This window comes from Podarcis melisellensis (genome assembly GCF_964234715.1).
Source record: "Podarcis melisellensis genome assembly, chromosome: 9".
Classification (NCBI taxonomy): domain Eukaryota; kingdom Metazoa; phylum Chordata; class Lepidosauria; order Squamata; family Lacertidae; genus Podarcis; species Podarcis melisellensis.
The window spans coordinates 15,532,220-15,558,513 of NC_138541.1; the positions used below are offsets into that span (position 1 = coordinate 15,532,220).

The 26,294-nt window shown below is 45.9% G+C and overlaps 1 protein-coding gene across 4 annotated transcripts in view; it reads left to right on the forward strand.

Moving 5' to 3' along the window:
* Positions 1-26,294, forward strand: part of HERC3 (HECT and RLD domain containing E3 ubiquitin protein ligase 3) — a 53,805-nt gene that overhangs the window by 5,092 nt on the left and 22,419 nt on the right. For 2 of the 4 annotated variants that reach the window (XM_081924859.1, XM_081924861.1), the window contains exons 2-10: positions 9,066-9,330; positions 15,640-15,799; positions 16,779-16,855; positions 18,291-18,512; positions 19,647-19,738; positions 21,654-21,784; positions 22,865-23,025; positions 24,728-24,804; positions 25,293-25,417. In XM_081924859.1, the coding sequence (XP_081780985.1) occupies positions 9,105-9,330; positions 15,640-15,799; positions 16,779-16,855; positions 18,291-18,512; positions 19,647-19,738; positions 21,654-21,784; positions 22,865-23,025; positions 24,728-24,804; positions 25,293-25,417 (1,271 nt within the window). In that variant the 5' untranslated portion in view covers positions 9,066-9,104. Of the gene's footprint in view, positions 1-3,757; positions 3,887-9,065; positions 9,331-15,639; positions 15,800-16,778; positions 16,856-18,290; positions 18,513-19,646; positions 19,739-21,653; positions 21,785-22,864; positions 23,026-24,727; positions 24,805-25,292; positions 25,418-26,294 lie in introns of those variants that run through there. The other 2 variants (XM_081924862.1, XM_081924860.1) reach the window with 2 other exon arrangements.

A 26,294-nucleotide genomic window follows, 5' to 3' on the forward strand; every position in this document is an offset into this window, starting at 1 on the left:
ACAACACTCCGTTTGCCTGCATCTAGCTTTAAGCGAATTGCCTTTCGCATCCCCTGATACACACACACACACACAGACACACACACACACACACACACACACACACGTGCCAACTGAGGAAAACGCTTCCTACATCTGGCAGAGTGGACTCTATCATCCTCCGAAAGCTTATGCCATAATAAATCTGCTGGTCTTCAAGGTGCCAGGAGGCTCTTTGAAGTTTTTGCTATCAGAGCTTAAATGATTATAGGTCTATTTACAGGTTAAGATTGCTTCCTTCTCCTAGTCTGTTGCAATGCAACTGGCCTATAGGAGATAAAGCTGATGGGTGGTGGTGGGGGGTGGAGAGCCTTTATAGGCCATTAAAACCTTCCCTCGATAATCCCTGTTCCTGTAAGAACTGCCTCTTTGCAAGCAAATTGAAAAGCCTGCGACTCTTTTCTTCTTAAATGGTTTTGGAACGGCTTAATCTCTGCCTTCACTAATACATTCTGCGCAGTGCAAAACAAGTGAACGGTAAATATTTCACTATAGGAGAATCAATGCATAGGAAATCTGTGCATTTCAGGTGCAAATTACTCTCCAGCTGTTGATATTTACCAGAGACAAGCCCTCTTTTCTGGATCCCGTCCCAGAAAAATCACTTGCCCCATTTTTGCTTTTTTGTTTGGGTGAGCTTCTTCCAAAGAGGCATTCAAGTCCCACCTTTCTGGAAAGGTTAGCCAGGCGGGGGGGGGGGGGCACAGTCTTTGTATCGTACTGTACAGCACTTTCAGCACCTCCTTCAGTTCCCTGACTTGGAAGCAGAAAGAACTCTGGAGCAATGGGATTTGCTGAGCAAGTGAATACTGTAGTTACCAAATCATCACAAGTTAAGTAGCACGGAATCAAAATGGCTAGGCACGCAAACGCCACACAGCCTGTGGCTTAGGTTCAATTAAAAGTCGATTTACAGTGTAATCCCGCACATATCTACTCAGATGTTCAATGGGGCTTAGTCCCAGTAACATGTGGGTACAGGATTGCTGTCTTTAAGTTCAATAAAAGCAAGAAATAAGAAAATTTCACAAAAGAACACAGTAATTTCTAAATAATCCTGGTTCAGAAAAGCTCCTCCAGGTTAATAGACTATGCATCCTGATTTGTTTGCACAAAAAGGTGTTTTTCTAATCCTTTACAGCCCAGTCTCACACCTGCTATCACAGGAGCCAGCAAACTTTTTCAGCAGGGGGCCGGTCCACTGTCCCTCAGACCTTGTGGGGGGCCGGACTATATTTTGGAAAATAAAAATGAACAAATTCCTATGACCCACAAATAACCCAGAGATGCATTTTAAATAAAAACACACATTCTACTCATGTAAAAACACACTGATTCCCGGACCGTCCACGGGCCAGATTTTGAAGGCGATTGGGCTGGATCCGGCCCCCAAGCCTTAGTTTGCCTAGCCAAGCGCTATCACTTCAGCTTGGAGATGAGTGTCTCCAAGCCCTACCTGGAGATGCCAATGTTATTTCTGCATGCAAAGCTCTGACCTTTCCCTAAGAAATGGACTTCGTACCATACATTTAAAGTACATTTAAAAATAAGTGCAGCCGTGTATTCATGCCCTTCCTTGAGCCAGTGAGTCATGCCTGGCGTTCCCCTCCAATTAACTCAAGAGCACTTGCCTCCAGCTCTTCCCCTGCGCCTGAAGGGCTCTCTCCTGATTCATTTGTTTGTTGTCAAGCTGAACCCCGGGCTCAAAACGACATTGCACATCTGCCACATCATTGTACATCAGAACGATAAGTGCATTTTGCAATCATTTTGTGTTGTGCAGCCCAAACCTCTAACTTTTGTCCTCAGAATTAAATTCTACTGGGTTAAGCATATGCACAGGATTACAGCTTTCTAGCAGGCATCTAGGCATGTTTACTCAAAAGTATGCCCCACTTCGTTCAATGGGGCTTTACTTCCTAGTAAGCATACTAAGGATGTCAGCCTAAACACTCCAGGTCTTTATATTTTCCTTCAAATGCAAAGCTAAATTTTTCATCCATGCTTCTGTACAGAATACCCAGCAACCAAAGGGCCCTGCAAGAAATCATTAGCAGAGGAATCCTATACATGCCTACTCAGAAGTAACTACCAGAGAAGTGGGCATAGGTTTGCTACCCAAGTATCCAGTGCATCATTTCTGAGTGTTGCTAATGCAATATAAAAATGCAAGAGCCATTTAAGAACAGACTGTTCTAATCAATGCATCTCTCTTATTCAGTTAACAAGCACAGCGAATTCAAAATATAGGTTGTTGGTTTTTTAAAGCATCCCTTGCCAAAATATTTAGCTGGAATGTGGCCTTGGGGATAGATTTAACATTACTGGGATTTCAAACTCACCTGGAAATTAATTCTCATCAGAAGTTACACTTTGTTTCACTGCTTATACAGTATAGCAAAGTAACTTGCAGGAACATAAAGGTGTTCATTGTCTACTTCAATTTATCAACCTCCTTGGAGCTTATATGCAATTAGGCTCCCTGCTGCCTGTCTCTGTTAGGGGTATTGTTAGAGGGCTGGGCCGTGGGTGACCTGCCCTCATTCCAAAAATGATTTTTAACTTTGCTTCCAGGGCTGGTACACATACTGTGCTGGCCACTCACTTATCCTCTTAATTTGCTCTGGGACCAACATATGCAGCTAGACATATGCAATGTCGTGCTGAGAATAGCTGTCAATGTTTCCCTTTTTAAAAGGTAAATTCCCTTACTCTGAATAAGATTCCTTGCAAGAAAAGGGAAAAGTTGACAGCTATGGTGATGAGTGTGTTGGACTAGGACCTGGGATAACAACGTTCAAATCCCCACTCAGCCCAGAAGTTCACTTGAGCCAATCACAGACTCTCAGCTTAACCTACCCCACAGGGTTATTGTTAGGATAAAATTGGGGAGGGTGGGGAGAGCCACATTGAGCTTCTGGGAGGAAAAATGTGCTATAAATGTAAAAATCATTAACAAAATTAGCAAATGCAAATTGGTGCCACAGGCCCCTGAGTCTTTTGAGTGCTTAGCAGTGCCTCTGTACACTAAATAGTTATGACTGGTCTCTGAGAGAATTGCCCTTTGACCTGTCAAATATTTCCATCTAAATATAAAATTTGCACACTTTTAAGTAACCTCCTGCTGCCTAATTTAGCTTGGGGTGGTTAAGAGTGTTGGACTAGGACCTGGGAGACCTGGGTTCGAATTCCCTACTTGGCCACGAAGCTCACTGAGTGACCCTGGGCTGGCCTCTCAGCCTAGCCTATCTTACAGGGGTGTTGTGGGGAATTAAATGAGGGGGAGAACAAACAAAAAAGTGGGATATAAATGCAAACAAATATCTCAGTTGGTTAGAACATGGTGCTGATAACACCAAGGTTGCAGGTTCGACCCCCATAGGATACAGCTGCATATTCCTGCATTGCAGGGAGTTGGACTGGGTGATCCTCAGGGTCCCTTCCAACTCTACAATTCTATGGTTCTGTGAAATAAATACACAGTGCAGCTGCACCAGCACAATATGGACTTCACATTTTCCTCCAGCGCCTCTAGGGTTAACTGTCAGGCCGCCTCTCCCCCCCCCCCGCCCAAACTAGAACTTTGGGCCCAACCTACCCCTCCTTCCCCATGTCAGCCTCTGGTGGAAGCAGCGATTGGTTCAGCCCGGGAGCCTCCACGGCTTCCCATTGGGTGCAGCTCAAGACGTCAATCACGTAAAGGCGGGGCTGGCGCTTGGCTCTCTCTGCTGGAGGAAGGAAGCAAAACTTCGTTGTTATTGTAGCGCGCAGCAGGAAGCAGAGTGCAGAGGTGCCTCCTCCATCTCCGCACCTGGGACTCCCGGGGCGCAGCAGCAGCCAAGAGCCGGTGAGCGTTCCAAAGGCGTTGCTTTGCGCTCCGCGGGCGCTGCGTGCGATCCTGTTGTGCTGTCGCCTCCTTTTTGTTGTTGTTGCAGGCTTTTTTAATGGAAGGGTGTGGGGTAGCTCCCTTTCGCTCAGCTTGGATAGCGGAGGCTTTGCAAGCTTCCCGATCTCTCTGCGTCGTGCAATTCAGGCTCTCCCATTAGATCAAAGGGATCTTTTGCCTCCCGGGTATAGACGGGGGTGATAGGCTTGCAGTTGGGGGGCGACGAATAGAGAGACCCACAGCAGCCTCCTAGCAAACCCAACTCCTTTCCGATTCCTGTTGATAATGGCCTCGCTGCCGCCTTTCTCTCTTTCTCCAGACGTGGAACGAATAATAATTTCATTTAGCACTCCACATCCCTGGAGTGACAGAGCCTGACTTTGAGCCCGCGATCCAATACGCACACTTAACCTGGAGGGGTCAGTCGTATTAAGAAGAGTGCACCCCACCCCGCTACTGGATCAGGCCAAAGGCCCACCTCGTCCAACATCCGTCTAGGTAGCTCTAAGACGCCCATAAAGCACGGCATGGGTGCAGCCAGTGGGTCTTGCTACCGAGTTAGGCGTGCCTAGGATTGGGTTGTTTTGAAGACTGGAAGATGAGGATAACCCCCCCCCACACACACACACTGTACTGTTACACGGGACCCCCAATAATCTCCCTTTCTGCGCTCGATCCTCCCGTGCAATGGGGCGGAGAAAGATTGCTGGCTGCGTATGCGCATCTGTGCAAGATTGTTTCTTCCCCCTTTCCAGCAAGACATTTTATTCTACGCGGCCACTGGCACCGATGGATGGGAGGCAGCTCCGAGATCTATTAACAACAGTAGCCGGGGGAAACCCGGAAAATCCTGCGCAAGCCATATACTGTCTCCTTGCATCTCGGCTGCTGCTGCGCAGGAGACCTTCCCGGCGCAGGAGAACTTCCCGCTGGATTATGCCCGCAGGTTGGCTGTAGAAAGAGCTCTTGGGAAAACAGCTATTGCCCTCGGACTTTTTATTTTGTTTTTTAAAAATGGCTTCTTAAATTATTTGCTGGCCTTTAAATAAGTTTATTTTGAAAGGTTGCTGAAGATTCCCTGTGCCGTGTTGTGTGTGTGTCTATCGAGGGGTAGGTGGGAATGACAGTCAAACCGCTATTTCAGGAACGCTTGCACCGCGATGCAAGTCATTGCAAACACCGGGCGTATGTGCAGTTGCGTTCATTGGAAAGCAGAAATCCTAGAAACCCGGGCAGCAGGAATCGGGGCTTTCCACGTCACTCGGGGGCAGATATTTGGACCTGGTGGCGGCTAGTTTCCGGGACTTTGCGCGCGTGGCGAGTGGAGGTGATGACGGTGACAACAATCCCCATCCCCCGTCGTGGACCCGCGCCCGTTTCCCGGTTACCCTCCGCGCCGTAGGACCGAGGAGGTCTGCTCGCTTGTTCCCTCCCACCAGCCGATTCCCAGTAGCTCCGGATGAGCTCATTCCGGTGCCTCTTCGGAGCATGCAAAAGAGAATACAGTAAAGCACTTTTGCAAATCGTCTTCCCCAGGCTCAAACCTTTTTTTAAAAAATGTGGCTTTTCCAGGGGTGGGAGATGTTCAGACGTGGTGGGCGCGGCGTATTTTTGTCGGGGTTGCATGGGGAAGAAGCCACGATGGCGATTGCTTGAAACCCCAATCCTGAACGTCTCGAATGCAAAAGAGGAGAAGGAAGGGTGGCGTCGCTTTTATCTGTTTGCTTTTCGTGGTGGGTACTTTGAGGGATTCCTGCAGCCGGCGGAGAGGCACCAGGCGACCGGCTGGCTGAAATATAAGCAGGGAGAGACACGTGCCCGCGTGCGCACGTGCCCCTTCCCTGGGCTTGCAAAGCTAGCTGGGGTGTGTGTGTGTGTGTGTGTGTGTGTGTGTGTGTGTGTGTGGCTGGCTGCGCGTGCCCGCGCGTGTCGGCTGTACGTGCTTCTGCTGGCGTCTCCGTGCATAGACAGGCATCCTCTGACCCCTCTTCATCTCCCCCTCCCATGCCTCTTTCTTTAGCAGAGGCTAGTTTATGGGATGCATTTGAGCCGGCTATCAGCAGAAGAGTGGTGCTCTCCAAATCTTAAAAGAGTTTGGCAAATCTCAAAATGTTTGTGGCATTACTGTTTGCATATGGATGCCCTGTAAGCTTCAGCTGTCAGATGCACACAGAGGTTTATTAGAAATAGCTGAGAGACAAGGATAGGAGTTGCTCATTTATTGAGCATTCATCCCAGGGAGATTTATAGATTTAGCTCATACCAAGAACTAACTTAGTTGGTCTTTAAGGTGCTACTGGAAAGAATTTTTTTTGTTTTGAGTATGGCAGACCAACACGGCTATCTATCTGTAACTGGAATTATAGATTTATAGTTTAGTAATTAAGGGGCAATATTTATTTATTGGTTGAGATTGTTTTTCAATAAATACGTAGAACTGGGGGAAAAACATTTCTGAGTTCCTGAGTTATTGAATATTTGGGGGCGAGGTGGGGTTATTGGTTGGTTTGTTTTTGCTCCTGTTTTTATTGTGTATTTTGTGGTTTTGCATTGTATTTTTATGTTGTGAATCACTCTGAGATTTGCAGTTGAAGGGTGGTATACAAACTTATAATAATAGGTCTCCAGGGCTGCAAATAAATAAATATTTCACTTGCACCTGGTGTTTTTTTTTTTTACATCCCTGCAATTACCAAGCATTGGTTCATCAAGATGATTCTCCTTAAAATGTTAGGTACGGCAGCTAGTTTTGCCTGAGCACAGGCTGACCTTTTAAGGAAATCACTTGCTTCCAAGTAATCCACACTGTTTTCCCTTTGGGGCTTGCAGCTCTAGGGCTAGGCAGCATCACACTCATGGCCTGATTTGGCCTAGGGGTTGCCAGTTGCCGACTTCGCTGCTAGTGTTTGGATATTGAATTAGTACTGCAAGGAAATGACTCGTATCTTTAGGACATCTCAGTATTTGCTTTGCTTTTTAAAGAAATAACTTGCTGAGAGCCTACAGTTGTGCTGCCCATAGAACAGAGGCTCAGGAATGTTGCTGTTGGCACAAGAGGAACCTCAATGCAGTGAGCTAGAGTCCTGAAACAAAAGTGAATGCTTCTTCTGTTTCAGCATAGGAAAGGAGCTGTTACATGATGTAGGGCAGCCTCCTTCAACCTATTGCGCTCCTGATGTCTGGGACTACAACTCCCATCAGCCCCAGTCCAAAGCATAGGAAGGCCACCAGGTTGCTGAAGGCTAATGTAGGAGGAGTACAGTGTAGATTGGGTGCAAAACTATGGTTTAGCTCTACAGAAATCATCTATGGGCCTGTGTAAAGGTAGAGGGACCCCTGACCATTAGGTCCAGTCATGACTAACTCTGGGGTTGTGGTGCTCATCTTGCTTTATTGGCCAAGTGAGCCGGCGTACAGCTTCCGGGTCATGTGGCCAGCATGACTAAGCCGCTTCTGGCGAACCAGAGCAGCTCATGGAAACACCATTTACCTCCCCGCCTGAGCGGTGCCTATTTATCTACTTGCACTTTGAGGTGCTTTCGAACTGCTAGGTTGGCAGGAGCAGGGACCAAGCAATGGGAGCTCACCCCGTCGCAGGGATTCGAACCGTCGACCTTCTGATTGGCAAGTCCTAGGCTGTGTGGTTTAACCCACAGCGCCACCTGCGTCCCTATGTACCCGCCTGTGTACTCCCTCCTCTATTGTGGCTGCAAGGAAGAAATCAGAAGGACCTGCCTACGTTTGCAACTAACCACAGTTTGTTTGGTCCCAATGGGATAAACTGTGGTTGATCTTAGCTAACAAACATACACATCGTGGCTCCTGATTTTGGCTTTTTGGAATCAACGGTAGTTAAAGCAATCCATAGTTCCCTAGTCTGGACAAAACAACAAACTGGCTATTTGAAAATGGAGGCAGGTGCTCCTGGTCTCCACAATGCAGAAGTGGAATGGGGTTCTCATGAGCCTGAACCTTGTTCACTTAGTATGGCAAACCGTACTCTTTCCAGATCAGCTCAAAGTGTCCAGCCCTACTTACCTTGCCCTATGCAGGCTGTCGCTGCCCATGTCACAGCCTCTACTTATACCACAGCAGCTGTTGTTGCAGATTTTGATAGCTTGCCCAGCCTTCCTCTTCTTCCCCTGTTAAATAACTGTTATCAGTGGCCATTACTTCCCCATCAGCATATAAATTGCTAGACAGCATTCTGCATGGGAGCCATCCTTGAATGCATAAGACTGGAATCTGAATGCTGCCGGTGTCTCCCACCCCACCTGTTCCAGGTTCCTTGGCTATACCATGGCGGACAGCTTCCCATGGAATAGCCCAGTTGGTCTGGGGTGATGTGCAGTTGTTTGGAGGAGCATCTGCCTTAAGTTCAGATGCTGACCTGCAGTGAAACGTGAACACCCGGCGAGGACATGAAGTGCTTTCCATGTAGAGAGAGTTGTGGAAGGAACAAGCCGTCAATTTACATAACGAAGCCACTGTCAACAGAAACAAATTTGTTCTGGCATTAATGTCCCAGTGAACAAGAGCGTCGAAGTTTTATTTGCTGCTGTGGTTGCTCTGCCAGCTGGCAAGCTGCATTCAGAGAACGCTTGCCACTGAACATGGTGGTATTTGTGTGTTGTGTTTTTGACTTACGGAAGGGGTGTGTGTGTGTGTGTTGTATTAGCGACACGTGATCCATCACACCAAGTTCTGAAGGTGCAGCGTGGAACTTCTTCTTCTTCTTCTTACACTTGGTTTTCATGTGTAATGCTTACCATGGTGCTCTTTGGGTTGCTAATTTGGTTTTTGATTGTGGATTATTAAAAAATTATTTGATTATTAATATGTGTTTTAAGATACTTTGTATACTGCCCAGAGGCCTGCTCCCCCACCCCAAATATTAGCAGTATATAAACTGCTTAAATAAATGAAATTGAAACTGTTAGAAAAATAGTTTGCTGCTGGGCATCTTTTAGGAAAGTTATTCCAAGGAATGGAAGCTGAAGAAAAGAGCTACTGCTCCTTTGTTTGCATGATGGGACAGGAAATGTCTCCTTTTGCTGGCATCACTTCCTATGGTCCTGTTTCCCTGGTCTGTAGATGATTCCTGATTTATGGATTGGTTTCCCCTCCTCTTCTCCCTCAGGAAAAAACCAAGATACATGACTTGCTAAAAGAAGAGAAGATGTTATGTTGGGGATATTGGTCTTTGGGACACCCTGGGGAAGGTAACGTGCTGCAAGCGATAATCACCGAGCCCCGGAGCAGCGGGTTCATTCACGAGAAGAGCGTCAAGGAAGTGGCTTGTGGCGAGAACCATTCTATCTTCCTGCTGGAGGATGGCGAAGTGTATACATGTGGCTTGAACAGGAAAGGGCAACTCGGCCACGAGAGGGAAGGAAGCAAGCCAGGTAAGGTGGTGTCACCGCACCTGCAGCCAGGTGCTTGTTCACATTTAATGAAATAGCTCTGCTGGTAGCTGGTACTACTGGGGTTCAGGTTTGGCTTGTCTATGCTACTCCTTCCATTTTATTATTAATTGCAGCCCATCGTGGGAGGTTTATACTGAAGGGTGACCTAGAAATTATATTGAAATAGGAGTACAGTCTGGCAATGACGCCAACCTGGAGGTATATAGGGCAGGGCCATGTTCCATTCTGGGTAACCTCCTGGGGGCCACATGCTGGTGCTGAGCAGTAGGTCTGGGTGATAATAGCGACATATCATCCAAAACCAGTTTGAAGTCCATATTGTGTTAATCAGTTTTCATTATTTTTGACCTGGCAATATATTACGAATCATGGTGCGCGCGCGCGCTATGCAGATATCACAGCGTGGGAAAAACCGTGAAGTCGGCCAATGCCTCTGCATAGCTCCATCCTTATGTCAGACATCACAGAAGCATGGAATTAAAAGAGTTGGAAGGGACCACAAGGGGTATCTAGTCCAACCCCCCCTGCAATGCAGGAATCTTTTGCCCAACGTAGGGCTCAAACCTACAACGCTGAGAGTGAGTCTTATGCTCTACTGACTGAGCTATCCCAGGATATATCAGTATATTTCCGATGTTTTCCTGGTGATATATCACGATGCTGAAAACCAAATATTGCCCAGCCCTGCTGTTGGCCTCTACATAGTTCCATCTTTATTTCAGACATCGTCATATATTGATATAAGGATGTGGGTGGCGCTGACAGTTAAACCACAGAGCCTAGGACTTGTCGGCGGTTCAAATCCCCGCGACGGGGTGAGCTCCCGTTGCTCAGTCCCTGCTCCTGCCAACCTAGCAGTTCTAAAGCACCTCAAAGTGCAAGTAGATAAATAGGTACCGCTCTGGCGGGAAGGTAAACGGCGTTTCCGTGTGCTGCTCTGGTTCGCCCGAAGCGGCTTAGTCATGCTGGCCACATGACCCGGAAGCTGTACGCCGGCTCCCTCAGCCAGTAAAGTGAGATGAGCGCCGCAACCCCAGCGTCAGCCACGACTGGACCTAATAGTCAGGGGTCCCTTTACCTTTATATATTGATATATCGCAATGTTTAGCTGGTGATGTATCACAGTGTTGGAAACCAAATATCGCCCAGCCCTGCTGAGTAGGCACAACTGGCCTAGAGCAAGAATCATAAATGTCTCCTTTGTGTAGTAGACTAGTTTCTCCTCCCTCTCTGTCCTGAATCTGAACAAGCAGGAGTCACTGTCATAGTTCAAGGGCACTTTCCCACCATGGTTCAGGGCCTGTGATGGGAGAGGTTTCTGAAGGCCAGGTAGACAGGCCCCAGAGGCTTTCCTGACAGTGTTCCATTACTCCTTGAGGCTGATGCTGGGAGTTTCCATTTCAGCCACCGGCTCCTGTTTGGCTCACATTTCATTCTGGCTGATCCCAAAGTAACCTTTGACGGGAGATAGTAGGCTAGTGTGTCAGGAGAGTGTCGTGTTCAGGTGATGCTGCCTGTCCCTTTACTCTTGAATGAAGAGATGCGTATGAGTTTAGTTAGGTCCATACTGCTTCCCAGATGCTTAATAGAAGCCTAGCAGTCCCCCCCCCCCCCGGTCTGTGGCCATGTCTGCACTATATATATTTCAAGTGGAATCATACCACTTTAAACAGTCTGGTTTCCTCCAAAGAATCCAGACAACTTCAGTTTAAGGCAGCTGAGAGCTGTTACCTTCAAATAGCTACAGTTTTCAGAGTTCCCTGGCAATAGGAACTAGTGGATAAACCACTCTGACTACCCTTAACTGGAGGGCCACAGCTTACAGATTCCTGCCTTTGAGGGTCGTGGTTCAGGGATTGGGTCTTGGGGGGGGGGGGAAGACTTTTCAGTCTTGATACCATGGATAGGGGATTGCCAGTTTGGCAAATATGCCTGAGGTCCCTAAGTGTTGTGTAAAAATAAACTGGGTGGGAGGTACAGGAAACTCAGGTTGGTATTACCAGTGAAAGTATAAAAAGGTAAAGGTACCCCTGCCCGTACGTGCCAGTCGTGTCCGACTCTAGGGTTGTGCGCCCATCTCACTTAAGAGGCCGGGGGCCAGCGCTGTCCGGAGACACTTCCGGGTCACGTGGCCAGCGTGACGAAGCTGTTCTGGCGAGCCAGCACCAGCGCAGCACACGGAAACGCCGTTTACCTTCCCGCTATAAAGCGGTACCTATTTATCTACTTGCACTTGGGGGTGCTTTCGAACTGCTAGGTGGGCAGGAGCTGGGACCGAAAGACGGGAGCTCACCCCGCCGCAGGGATTTGAACCGCCGACCATACGATCGGCAAGTCCTAGGCACTGAGGTTATACCCACAGCGCCACCTGCGTCCCTCAGTGAAAGTATACTCTTGGCTAAATTTAGCTTGTGCTTTTGAGTTGCAACCCAAAAAAGCTCTTTTCACAAACTTCCTCTTGCAGATTTTCATTCCTGAGAAGTTTGCTCTCGAAATCCTGCTATTCCATTTCTGTTCCATCTTCTTGTAGGGATTATTTAATCTGCCCCAGGCACCATGTTTTTGAAACTGTTTGTCCTTAATGTGTTTGCAGGGTGGATTTTGGGAGGCTTTGCCAGCTGGCTGTAACATACTGTGCTTTTTCCCCAACCAGGATGCAGAAAGTTTTCTGGCTTGGTGCTGATACGCATAGCATTTGCACTAACTAGCTGGCAATCTGGTCAAGCTCCCAGGTTTGAACTGTGTGCTTCCGAGATCATGATGGTGACAATTCATTTCTCGCTTTCTGCACCAAATTGTCTCGTAGTGACTTGCGTAATAAAAATAGCAGGAAACTTTAAAATCACATACAAAAACACATAAGACTTAAACACTTATCCATAAATATATATACATCAAAGGAGCACCCCAGTTACAGGCATGAGTACAAAAAGAGGTCACAGGCATTGCTAGTTATTCTCCCAACTAAGGAACAAAGCCCTGGGTAAATAAAAATGTTTTTGCCTGGCACATAGAAGAAGAAAAAAGAGAATGATATCACCAGGTGTACTTCCCTGGGGAGGAGTACACCACAAGCAGCGAGACACGACTGAAAAGACCCACAATTCCCTCAGAAAATGCACAGGCCTCAGATGAGGAATGCAGGGTCCAGGTTTGTGCTCTTTGAGGCACTGAAGCCTTGAGCTGCATAAGGCTTTATAGGCCAAAGCCAGCACCTTGAATTGAGCTGGGGATCGTGAGCAAGAGAGCACAGTAGCACTCAGATCCAGCTTGTGAGTTTCCTGTAATCATCTGGTTGCAGTGTTAGAAACTCAGATATATGAGCTAATCGCTGAATGGCACCTTAAACCCAGGTTACGGTTGCCACAACAGAATATTTAGGCGCCATTTCCTCCCTGTTTCTATGCTGCTTCTTACTTGAAAGTATCTTAAGAGTGGTTTACAAAACATGAAAACGTCAAACAAAACAATCCATAATAAAACATATTCAAGCTTCAAGCAAAGTATTTCAGATTCTTCTCTAACTGACATTCTGCTTTCTCCATATTTGTTTATCGACTTTATATAGCTGTCCTGTAGCAGAAGTACCCTCTAGGAAGCCAGTGTGGTGTAGTGGTTAGAGTGTTGGACTAGGACCTGGGAGATCAGGGTTCAAATCCCCACTCAGATGTGACCTTGGGCCAGCCACAGCCTCTTGATCTACCTCACAGGGTCACTGTAGGGATTAACTGAGGAAGGCGTGAACTATATACTCCTTGGTGAGATATAAAGGCAGTAATTAAGCTCTTCTGCTTAGCTGCTTAAGAAAGCTGGAGGGGCCAGCCAGATGGAGTTGCCAGTTGCCAACCTGTCATCCAGAGATCTCTGCATGGTTGCAGGTCTGGACCTGCCTCATTTGCAAAAAGTCCCTGGGAAATTTCTAACACTGTCTGGTTGGCCACTGGGGGAACAGAATGCTGGGCTGGACAGTCCTTTGGTCTGATGCAGCGGGACTCTTCCTATGTGATAGGATCTGACCATCAAAAAAAAAACCCCCAACTGTAACAGGCTATCTAATGCCAGTCATTTGTCAGCTAGAAGAAGCTCATGGCTGAGGATGCCTCAGGTTTTTATGCCCTCATGTATCTTGGAGGGCTGCAGGATGGAAGTTTGGAGAGTCTGTGAATGCTGCTGTAGATATTCCTCCCCATTGAAATGTCCACATCCGACGATTTATTCTAGCAGCTGCAGTTCAGGTTAATTAACGGGTTTTGTAGTGCAGCAGCTAGGAAGAAAATAAAGTAAATGATTTATGAAATGGAGACATGTCCTCATTTTGCAACCCTCTGCTCTTCCTGCAGGACTGAAATCTTTTCCGCCCTGGGATTTTCGCTTGACGGTTTCAGGGACCCTGCGGCGATTAATTGTGCCTCCTTTTCTCCAGATCCCAAATGGCATTAAAGGGACAAGTTGATAGACCAAAAAGCACATTCCATCTGGGAAGAAACTGTTCCATCTGCTTGTGAATCACTGCGATGCGCATAGCAGCTGAAAGTGGGGAAGGGAGACTGTTCTTCTGCACAGCTATTTTCAGTTTTAGCAAGCTCTTAACAGCGCTGCCAGCCTCTTAGTGGGGCACCATCTGTACAAAAGCCTTTCTGTTCTGCCTGGTGTGCTCCAGCAAGCTGAGCACCACCTCTGCTACTCAGGACAGCTAAATAGTAGTATGTGTCCCTTTCATGCAGAATACACTTCTCTCCATTTAAAACATGTTTACAAGCCAAGAGACGGGGAAATCCTTTAGCCCTGAGACCTTAGCTGCCACCAGTCATTATAGAGGGCGGCATTCCCCCCCCATTTTTTTATTCATTTTATAGCACAACTAAACAACACAAACAGAAAAACAACCAATACAAACAAATTCTTCTCTTATCCTTATTTTTTCTAAACATTGTTAGGCGAGCTTCCCCAAGTCCCCCCCATCTGATTTTCATTTTACCTCATCTTTAGCAGTTTACATATATCATAATTTCTAGCCCTTTTTTATCACACTTGCTTTTACCATAAAAATCTTCACATTTTATCACTTACAAATAAAACTTTTAAAATACACTTATCTTCTACTTCTAACCCTACAGCCTATATCCACTTCCAGAGCTATTCTAAGATTTAAATATTAACATATTTTTTCAAGTATTCTTTAAACTACTTCCAATCTTCTTCCACCGTCTCTTCTCTCTGATCTCGGAGACTCCCAGTCAGTTCGGCAAGTTCCATATAATCCATCATCTTCATCTGCCATTCTGCGATAGTCGGTAAATCTTGTTTCTTTCAATTCTTCACTAGTAATATTCTCGCAGCTGTTGTGGCATACAGGAAAAAAGTAACATCCTTTTTGGGGATTTCACCCCCCATTATAGACGGCATTGGTTAAACAATCACTGCCCACGTTAGATTGGAGTTACTCTGCAGATGAAAGTGGTCTGAGGCTTGTTTTGTTCTGTTGTCCCAGGAGGCAGGTACTGGACTTAAGTTATGGGTGACTATTTAACGGTAGTTGAGCTTCTTGACAGTCAGCTCCTACTGCTTGCTTATTTGCTAGGGGAAAGGGCCATAGCTTAGTTGAAGAGCACTTGTCTTGCATGCAGAAGGTCGTAGGTTCAATCCTTGGCATCTCCCAGTAGGAATTGCCGAGTCTCCTTCCTGAAACCCAAGCAGTTAGTGGCGAGGGATGGGACTCCTGAGGAAAAATTATTGCTCTAAGTTGACGGGCTGTGAAGTAGCTCTCTGGATCCTGGCTGTGTGGCTGCACAGAGTTAGAGTGTGCACACATAAACACCACACATGTCTGCTGCGTCTAATGAACATGTTTCTCCTCAGCTTCTGTATCATTTCAAAATGGGTGAAAGCAAAATGACTTTATTTTCATACACCTACCTGGCATTGCTTGTGAAGTCTTAAAAACCAAAAATCAGTGCAGTTTTGAGTTCAGTGACTAAAGTTTGTGCCTTTGTGAAAGGGCTCAGTCTGCCATCTTGATTCAAAATGGCGACCGGTGGTATCCAAATCCACACAGAAAATCTGATCCTGAACCATAACACAGAATTTGGTTGTGATATATTAAGACCCTGCCCAAATGCGTAGCTGGCAAATGAACAACTTTCCAAAATTTATATTAGATGAGATTTTTTTAAAGGTGTGTATATCTCTTTCTGCACACATACACCCAAACTTTGCTTTGAACGATGAGCACATGTGTTTTGTCGCTTAGCATGTTCCACCAGCGTTATTCTTCTCTTTTCCCCTCAGAGCAAATTGACGCTTTAGCTGATCAGCGCATAGTCCACGTTGCCTGTGGAGAATCTCACAGCGTGGCCCTCAGTGACCAAGGCCAACTCTTTTCCTGGGGGGCAGGTAGTGATGGACAGCTGGGCCTCACAACGGCAGAAGACTCTGTGGCTGTACCAAGGTAATCAGAGCGGTTACCAAACACCGTGCTTTGCTATGTTAGCTTGATACCAGCAGTTTTCAGACTAAATAACCTCTTGTTGCTTTTTAGGGTGTGTGTGTGGAATGGAATTCTACACACTGACTGGGCATGCACCCACAGCCTGCTGAACTTTATAGAACTACAAGGGACCCTATATGTGCATATTAGCACACCAGTGCACATGTGAGGGGGGAGGGGATGGCACATTTCACCTCCTGTCATGTGGAAGAACTGTGTGCCTGTACATTGGTGCATGTGTGGTGGGAGAGTAGCTGTGCAATCCTGCAACCCCATCTCACTTTATTTTAGTGTGTGCCTGAGTTTGTGGATGCAGCTCCCCTCTCAGTCTCTCGTATTTGCCTTCTCTACTGTTGCCCAGACCTTGGACCAACATTTTGGACCAATGGGCAACGTTGTGGGCATTGGACACAAAATGGCTGCCATGGAGGTGTGACATTACGCAGTGAATTAGACAGCACATGCATGGTGCAGCTTTCCCCATAATTTTCCTTTTGTACTTGTAAAGGCTCCACCTGTTGAATTTCTGTAAGCTGCTGTTCAGCCTGCAGTAGAAATCTTCTTCACTCTCCAGTAGTTTTATGTGTTAATTTGCACAGTGCGCTCGGGTACAATCTAAAAGTGCACCAGAGACCTTAATTTAAGAATCTCATCCCTAAGGTGATGCAAGAGCCAGGCATAGTTAGAACATCAAATGAGAGGATACTATAAAAAGGCTATTTTTATCTAAAGCTCCTCTTGTTATCTGCACTGAACTGCAATGTTTTAAAAAGCAAAGCCATTTTTGCTTAAGCTTTCAGATGATGCCTTCTAAACTGTTTAACATAAGTTCCCTTCATAATGACACAGTTGTTAAAACTAGAGGTGGTATTTTAGTGTGTGCTTCTTCTGCTGTTGTTGTTTTAAAAAATAAAATAAATGAATTGTTTTGCTGTTTTAGGTTGATAAAAAAACTGAACCAAGAGATGATACTTCAGGTCTCCTGTGGCAATTGGCATTGTCTTGCTCTTGCAGCTGGTATGGTAATATTAACTTCTAATAGCTAAGCTTTCTTTTTTAAATTTTTATTTTATTAACGTTCTTAAGTCACATATGTATACATTATCATATTACATTACAGGGCATATAATAATATAATTTCCAACATGTATATATAGTTTATATACCAAATTTATGTACCTAAAGAAAGAAAAAATAAAATAAAATAAAAAACGAAGACATAAAGCCATTTCAAAATAACATTTGTACCAACACTACGGACTTCCTGTCAATCTCGTATTTTTTTTTTTATACAAATGAATGTACTCTTATTATTGTATATTTCTTTACATTTTATCTAGTATATTCCTATAGCAATATGTACCCTTAATCTTGTTTCTCAACTCAATTTCTCTCCAACGTCAATCGAATGCTAGCATTGATAGCAAACCTTTACTATGTTTTTGAACATATATCTTATATCTATCCAATTTTTCCATAAATTTTTGTTTTGGATTGCCTCTCAGGCTATTTGTCAACTGCGCCATTTCAGCAAATTCTTGTAGTTTATTATTCCAGTCTATTATTGTCGGGGCTGCTTCTTCCTTCCACCCTTTTGCCACCTCTAATAGCTAAGCTTTCTTACTAGTTCTGCAACATTACTATTAGTAGTATTAGTAGTAACAATTATGTTTTAGATTCTGCCTTTCCTCCCAAATGAAGTACAGTTGTACCTTGGATTCCGAACATCTTGGTACTTGGACGTTTTGGCTCCTAAACGATTGAAACCCAGAAGTGAGCGTTCCAGTTTGTGAACATTCTTTGCAACCCAAACGTCTCATGGGGCTTCTGCGGCTTCCGATTGGCTGCAGGAGCTTCCAAACTTGGGTCTCCAGCTGGTTTTTTTGGACTACAATTCCCATCATCCCTGACCGCTGGTCCTGCTAGCTAGGGATGATGGGAGTTGTAGTCCAACAACAGCTGGGTTTACTCCTTAGCCGTTTCTTCTCCCAAAAAGGGCAAGGTAGTGAAGGCTTAGAATCAGAGTTTCCCTTCTCCTAGATGGGCTCCCTTCCCAGGGTGACTACCCCATCTGCTCCTCACCTCCATCTACAACATGGGCAGAAACCACCTTCTTGACCATTGGACCCGCTATTGATCTCACCTGTTCAGTCCACCGGATCTTGTCTTTGCATGCAAGGAAAGTTCCTCACTCACTGAGGGTCTGAGACCCATTGGCTACCCTCACCTGGTTTAGCTGGCCAGTTGAAGCCGTTCCCGGGTGTGGCATGCTGACAGCTCCTAGGAGCTACAGGTGAGGTCTGAGTGCAGGATGGGGACCAAAGGTGGATGGCGCACGACGTGTCCCTCCCTTAACACATCATGCACTCATTCTGTCAATATGCTGCTGTAATATAAGAGGGGGGTTATTTTTCTGACCGCTGTTGCCTGTGTCTTGGTTTCTTTTTTCCAGATGGACAGTTCTTCTCCTGGGGACAGAACAACCACGGGCAACTTGGGCTGGGCAAAGAGTTCCCCTCCCAAACCAGTCCTCAGCGCGTCAGATCGCTTGAAGGGATCCCTTTGGCCCAGGTGGATGCAGGAGGGGCGCATAGCTTTGCCTTGTCTCTCTCCGGAGCCGTGTTTGGTTGGGGGAAGAATGCCTCAGGACAGCTGGGGCTGAGTGACGAGAGAGGTAATTCAAGCAGTCGTCCGGAGACGATAACAATTTTTGTTTTTGGAATCATTCTTGTGCTGCTCACCCAACGTGAAAGGAGACCTGCGCTTATTAGTTTTAAGACGTGTAGACTACTTTTCGTTCCTTGGTCCCACGGGGCAGCTAATCTGATTCTAGCCCAACTTGGTTGCAGAATTAAATCATTCTGTGATACATACAACAACAGTAACAACTAGTTATCGTATTTTTCACTCTATAGGACGCACTTTTTCCCTTCCAAAAATGAAGGGGAAATGTGTGTGCGTCCTATGGAGCGAATGCAGGCTCCTTGGCTTCAGCAATAGCAACACGAAGCCTCCAAAGTGCAGAGGGAGAGCTCCCCCCCATGCTCCAGAGGCTTTGCATTGCTTTCACTGAAGCTGCCTGAAGCCTCCGGAGCGCAGGGAACTCCCACTGCGCTCCGGGGGCTTCAGGCAGCTATCCGCAAGTCTTCGGAGCTTAGCAGGAGTTCCCGCCGTGCTCCAAAGGCTTGTGGATGGCCGCCTGAAGCCTGGAGAGCGAGAGGGGTCGGTGCACACCAATCACTCTTGCTCTCCAGGCTTCGCTTCGCTGGAGAGGCGCTGCACAGTTTTCCCTCTCTGTGCAGCACCCCTTCAGCGAAGTGGGAGGAGAAATGGAAGGGGCTCTGCTCTGCTGAGCAGAGAGGGGGAGAATTCCCCCCCCTGTTCTCCCCCTCCTATGTGTCCTTTAGAGCGAAAAATACAGTAATTAATATGCTTCCCATCTGTGTGGCTTCCAACAAATGAAATGAAATTAAGCACAGTAAAACATCAAACATTAAAAAAGAAATTCCTATACAGGGCTGCCTTCAGATGTCTTCTAAAATGTGACGAAAGCTTGGCTGTATCTTGTGTGACCTCACTGCTTGGCTTTGGTAATAGTATACGTAACAGAGCTGATGGCAGCAGGTTGTTTTGTTAGTCCAGTTCTGTAGCATCTTACTTTAATTGTTATTATTATTATAATATATATAATCTATATAATAATCTTGTAGGCTGAGAAACTGAGTTTAAGAGACCAAGACTTGCCCGGAGCTGCCCTGTGAGTATTGCAATATTTCACAACCTCGTTCTTTGTTTTCTCTAACTGCAGACCGGGAGTCTCCCTGCCACGTGAAGCTCTTGAGGACTCAAAAGGTTGTCTATATCAGCTGTGGGAATGACCACACAGCAGTCCTGACAAAGGTAAAGGGAAAATCCTTATTAAGCATCCTCGGGGGTACAGGTGGAGGAGACAGGAGGATTACTTGCAGGTTTTGAGTTTCCACACTTCCATCTGTGACTAGGCTTCTTTAATGAAAGCCGTGTTCTTCCATAACGAAGAGAAATATTCCAGAATGCTTCTCCCTCACCACTGAGAAACTGTATGTACTGTCCCTTGGGTGTACACCATCTGTCTGCTTTGACTTGTTTTTAATTTGTCTGCTAGATCTAAAACGTCCTCCTTTGTCACTTCTGTCTGACTTAGTTTTTATGACCTCCACAGAGACATTGGTTTGGGCGTGGGCATCTTACTGTAATGCTTCTGTCCATTAAAAAAAACCAAAACTAAATCAACAGCTGCCTGAGGATAAAGACAAAACAAGCACACCACAGAGGTAGAATAGGTCTCCCCTTCTTCTTAGATTTATGTATATTAAGAATACTTCCTTTTCTTTTACTACTACTATTCATTAGTATTACAATGGTACCTTGGTTCTCAAATGCCTTGGTACTCAAACAACTTGGAACCCAAACACTGCAAACCCGGAAGTAATCGGTTTGTGAACTTTTTTTGGAAGCCAAATGTGCTCTGTTTTGAGTGTCTGCTTTTGTATTTATTTTGTGTTTCGGTTTTTACGGCTTTTTTATTTCATTTTTGTGACTGTGTGGAATCCAGTTCAGCGACTGACTGATTGATTGTGTGACTGCAGTATGTCGTTTATTGCTTTCGTTTTATGGCTCAGTGGTCTCGTTAGATAGTAAAATTAATGTTGAATGGCTGTTTTCGGGGTTGTTTTTAAAAGTCTGGAACAGATTAATCCATTTTGCACTTTGCATTACTTTCTATGGGAAAGCGTGCCTTAGTTTTGGGAAGCTTTGGTTTTGGAACGGACTTATGGAACGAGTTAAGTTTGAGAACCAATATACCACTGTAATATTATTAGTACCTCACCCATTTGACTGGTTGCCCCAGCCACTCTGGGCCACTTCCAAAAAATATAAAAGCATAATAAAACATCAAACATTAAAAACTTTCCAACATAGATCGTTGTATATTTCCTTGACATCTAATGGGAGGGCATTCCACAGGATGGTCACAACTACCAAGAAGGCCCTTTCCCTGGTTCCCTGTAGCTTCATATGAGGGAACCCCGAGAAGACCCTCGGAGCTGAACCCAGAGGCGAAGCAACCTGCTCTGGTACCCTGAGCGGCGCTCATGCCAGAGGGCGTGGTGTGTGTCCTGGGGGCGTGGCGCATCGCTTGCGGGGTGTGGTGCGCCGCTGGGGGCTGCTGCGGATTGGGGGTCTGTACAGCAGTACCTCTGGTTGCGAACAGGATCTGTTCCGGAGCCCCGTTCGCAACATGAGCAGAACGCAACCTGCGCATGCACGGGTCGCGATGTTCCGCTTTTTGCACATGCGCATGACGTCGTTTTGAACGCCGGCGCATGCGCGAGCGGTGAAACCCGGAAGTAACCCTTTCCGGTACTTCTGGGTCGCCGTGGGACGCAACCTGAAAATATTTAACCTGAAGTAAACGTATGACTGTAATTTGTCCCCACCCCCTTTTTTGGAATGGTACCCCCTCGGAACGCCCCTGGCTAGACCTCGGTGTCCAGGCTGAAGCATGGGGGTGGAGATGCTCCTTCGGGTATACAGGGCCAAGCCCCTTTAGGGCTTTGAAGGTCAGCACCAACACTTTGAATTGTGCTTGGAAACGTCTTTGGTGCCAGCAAATAACATCGTTTGCTACTGGAGATGATCTTTGAAATTCCTATGGCCGCCTGTGGTTTGTCTGTAGGCCTTGAGCCTGTTCAGCTGGGCAAGTGGCCGGTGCTGTTGTGAGAGCCTGGTCTTCTCTAAGTGGAACTATTATGGTCTGCCCTTTCTTTGCCAGAGTGGAGGGGTGTTTACTTTCGGCTCGGGCTCCTGTGGGCAGCTTGGCCACGATTCCTTGAACGATGAAGTCAACCCCAGAAGGGTCCTGGAGCTGATGGGCAGTGAGGTGTCCCAAATCGCTTGTGGTAGGTGAGTGAGCGCTTTGGTTCTTCCTTTGCAAGTGTGCGGCGCTGGGACAGGGGAATGCTCAGCCTTGTTTGCCCCCTAGCATAGTAGAAGCCGCAGCAGCTGGAATCTGCTGGGCTTAGAGTAGGATAAGGGCACAACACATTCTTTCATATATCTTACATGTTCTCTGTACAGTGGTACCTCGGGTTACAAACACCTCAGGTTTACAGACGCCGCTAACCAGGAAGCAGTACCTCGGGTTAAGAACTTTGCCCCAGGATGAGAACAGAAATCTCATGGCGGCAGCGGGAGGCCCCATTAGCTAAAGTGGTACCTCAGGTTAAGAATGGTTTCAGGTTAAGAACGGACCTCCGGAACGAATTAAGTCCGTAACCAGAGGTACCACTGTATATAAATACGTTCTTAAATTAACTGGTCATTGCTGTTTTATTCTTAAGAGCTGTTGCAGCGAGAGGTTATTATGCGCAGTAGCATCCCTGAAAGCTGCAGGTTCATATCTGGAATTTTGAAGACACCTCAGTGCATTTCTTTACATCCGTTACGGCCAGATACATATGAAGGTGGAGGGTGGGAAAAGTTGTATACTGAATAAATGTTTAAATTGTAATATGGTTGGGGGGGGGGAATAGTATTTATTGATTATTCAGCTTATATCCCACCCTTCAACCAGGAGGAAACCAGGGTGGCAAACTGATCCACAGCTTTAAGCAAAGCATTTTGTTTATTCCAAAATGTTTATTTTATTCCTGCCTTGCAGGGGGTTGGACTAGATGACCCTTGGGGTCCCTTCCCACATTTCTATGATTTAAAACATTTCAGAAACAAGAGTTAAAAGCTTTCCATCCTTTGATCCCAGGGCTGGCAGGAACCGTATTTTCCAGCCACCCAATATATGCTTAAAGATGAATGTTTTCCAATTCCTCTTGACAGTTAATAATGAAAGAGCAAAAAACTTTCTCTACTCCAATTTTTTTTTACTGAGTGTATTCCTGCTTTTAAAAAAGCAACTGTAAGCAGAAATATATATCTATGCAGACTCTTACAAACTTTGCAATATTTTTGTTCTGTTGTTGTTTGCAGGCAGCACACTCTCGCCTTTGTGCCTTCTTCAGGAATTATCTATGCATTCGGTTGCGGAACCAGAGGCCAGCTGGGAACTGGGCACACCTGCAGTCTTAAATGTCCTTCCCCAGTCAAAGGCCCCTGGGCAGCTCACAATGAACAAATCTCTGGTAGATCAGGTAAGTTGTGACTCGAACAGAAGCAAAGCTGAGATTCTGACACGTGCTCAGTGTGTGTAGGCGAAACCAGTGGTTGTAGGTGAGACCAGTTGAGACCAGTCAGAGTGCAAGTAAGCCTGAATATGCTGCTCTACCTGAGATATCGATCAAGCCATCACATTGCTTAATACTGACGTGTGTCATGTCCTTCTAGATTGTGAGCCTGAGAGCAGGGGCTGTCTTAGTGCTGATTTTTGTAAGCTGCTATGGAAAGGGTTTTTTGTTTCGTTTTTTGCTAAAGGGTGGGTTATAGCTGCCATAAATAAATAAATCACACGTTTGTTTCTGAAGCAGCAAATTCATAATGCCCCAGCTTTACCATCTGTTGGGAATGTTTAAGAGTGACAGCTACTGTGCTGTCACTTTTTTTCCTCTCTGTGCTGACAAAAAAGAGTCCATTATGGATGAGAACTTAAGGCCTCCATCTGCATTAAACATTTAAAGCATTGTTACACCACTTTTTAAAATAATTTTTTAATTTGATTTTCGAAGAAAAGAAAGAAAAAGAATAAAGTTACATCAAAATGTCACACACATTCATGTATCGAGATTACTGTGAATCTCCTGACTCCCCCTGCCCCCAATCCCATCCGTGGGTCCTCTTAATTCTGTTTGCATCTGCATATCAATACTTCTCTAAATTTTTCATCTTCCTAAATTATCTGTAGTTTCTATTACATTACAAGTGTATTTAAAATCCTGCTAATGTTTTGACCTCTTTGCAATGATTTTGTATATACATTATAAACATTTCCCATTCTTTTTTTAAATTTCTTGTCTTCTTAGTCCCTGAGCTTCCCAGTTAATTTTGCCATTTCGGCATAGTTCATCAACTTGATCTGCCATAGTGTTACACCGCTTTAGACAGCCATGACTTCCCCCAAGGAATCCTGGGAACTGTAGTTTGTTAAGGGTCCTGAGAGTTGTTAGGGGACTCGTCACATGCAGAAAAGCCCAAGTTTGATTCCCCCGTGTCTACAGTTAGGACTGGGAACGACTCTGGCCTGAAACCCTAGAGAGCTGCTGATGTAAGCCAGGTTCCTGCGCTCCTTGCTCTGCACTGTGTCACAGTATGCCAAATAAAATTGAGTCTTAAGCTAAGCTTCAGAAGAGCATGCTGCTTAGAGGAGGCAGTCCACCATTTCACAGTTTCTGAGACAACAGTTAATGCAGCAAAGAGAAAGCAGTGGCATAAGTTCTAAATAATGCAAATTAAGAACATGGTCTTAAAAAATAGTGAATGCCTTTGGTTTCTTGTCTTTTGAGTTGTACCAGGCAGGCAACCACCCCAAAGAGGCATTATGATCTATAGCATGGGTAGGCAAACTAAGGCCCAGGGGCTGGATACGGCCCAATTGCCTTCTAAATCCGGCCCACAGACGGTCTGGGAATCAGTGTGTTTTTATATGAGTGGAATGTGTGCTTTTATTTAAAATGCATCTCTGGGTTATTTGTGGGGCATAGGCATTCGTTCATATTTTTTTTCAAAATATAGTCCGGCCCTCCACAAGGTCTGAGGGAGAGTGGACCGGCCCCCTGCTGAAAAAGTTTGCTGGCCCCTGAATAGCTTTTGTAATCCTGCTTTGGAAGGGAAAAGGAAGTACGTAGGGTGTTTGTGAGTACTGTGTGACGTAACTAATTTGCTTCGTTCTTCTCCCAACAGATGCTTGTAAATATTACATTGTTAAACATATCTTCTCTGGAGGAGACCAAACGTTCGTGCTTTGCTCTGAAACAGAGGTAAATAGGGGCAGGCGTGGGTTCCTACCCACGGCTGGTAGGGATGTTATTTGGCTGCTTCTCCTGTCTCCCCCGATTGGGCCTCAAACTCATGCACTTCTGATAAGAGGGCAAACTTTATATGCAAAGTAAAGGCAGGTCCCGTATACAACACAACTGTAATATCACTTGGCTTGGACGAACACTCCAGCATTCAGTGACAGGACCAGAAATGGGCAGGGGAGAAGAAATGAGATGCTGTCCATAATGAGGTTGGAGAGGACATCCAAACAGTCCCTGGGGAGGATGGTTCTTGGAACTGATACATATCATCTCTGTATAAGTTATCTAGCGGTAGGCGTGGCCTATTCTGGGGTGGGGGTGGTGGAAACCCCAGCCAAAAGGGCCTCCCTAGAGGGAAGCTCCCCTCGCATGCTAACGAAAGCTGCAGTGAAGCCCCTCCAATCCCACTTGGCGAAATCCGCGTTGAGACCTACCTCCTTTTCCAGAATTCTCAGCCAGCGGATGATTTCCGGGCCATAAATCAAAGTGACTACACCTGTTTGATTAATGACGATACAATAGACATGTGGAGACAAAAGCTTTCGGAAAAGAACAATCCTAATTCAGTGAAGTATGTTCCTTTTTTGCTTTTCTGACGCACTGTTTAGTATTTCTTCCTTGTGGCTTCGTGTGAAATCTTCATAGGTGTTCAAGGGTTGGGACGTAAGCTCTGGAAACAATATGGTTGCCCTTGGATGGGTTGGCATGGGATGGGTTTGAGCTGCTCCTCCTGCTCTGAAATATAAGCTCATCCATGGCCTATAGACTCCTGTAGACCTCATTCCATCTTTGTCTCCACCCCTGAGATGTGTGTGCCATAATGTCTGCCTTCCAGAATGGAACTGAAAATCAGAATCCTTTTCTTGCATCATGCACCAGTGAATGTGCTGTTCTCTGTTAGCTGCTGGAGCAGCGGCCTTGCAGCTCAGGGTAGACAGGGGGCCTGCTCAGATTGTTGCTTCCACTGAGTGGTATGATGGTTTACACCAGATGCTGCAGAACTGCAACTCCCATCAGCCCCAGCAAGCACGGCCAATGGCCAGGGATGATGGGTATTGTAGTTCAGCAACATCTGGATGGCCAACATCCTTGGCTTACATCAAGCTGTCGATGGAGACTCTGCAGCTCCCTGCTGTAGGTGCGTTCTAGTGTTGAGTCAGAGTTTGTTTCCAAGTATCACTTTCCAAATTTCCGAGCTACTTGTTAAGTCATCTTCTGCCAGGCTACAGTACTTTTTGGCTTTTCTAAAATAGATGTGGGTGGCAGACCACACGTGTGCAAAAGCCAGAGGCAATCTAAGGAGATGTAGACAGTCGCCTAGGCAACCATTGCCATTGTTTTTATTCTTTTTATTGCCGGTTTTTTTCCCTACTCTGAAATCCCTTTGTGATATTTTATGGGAAGTGATTCATAAATGGAATCAAATAATTTGCTGATGGGTTTCTGAA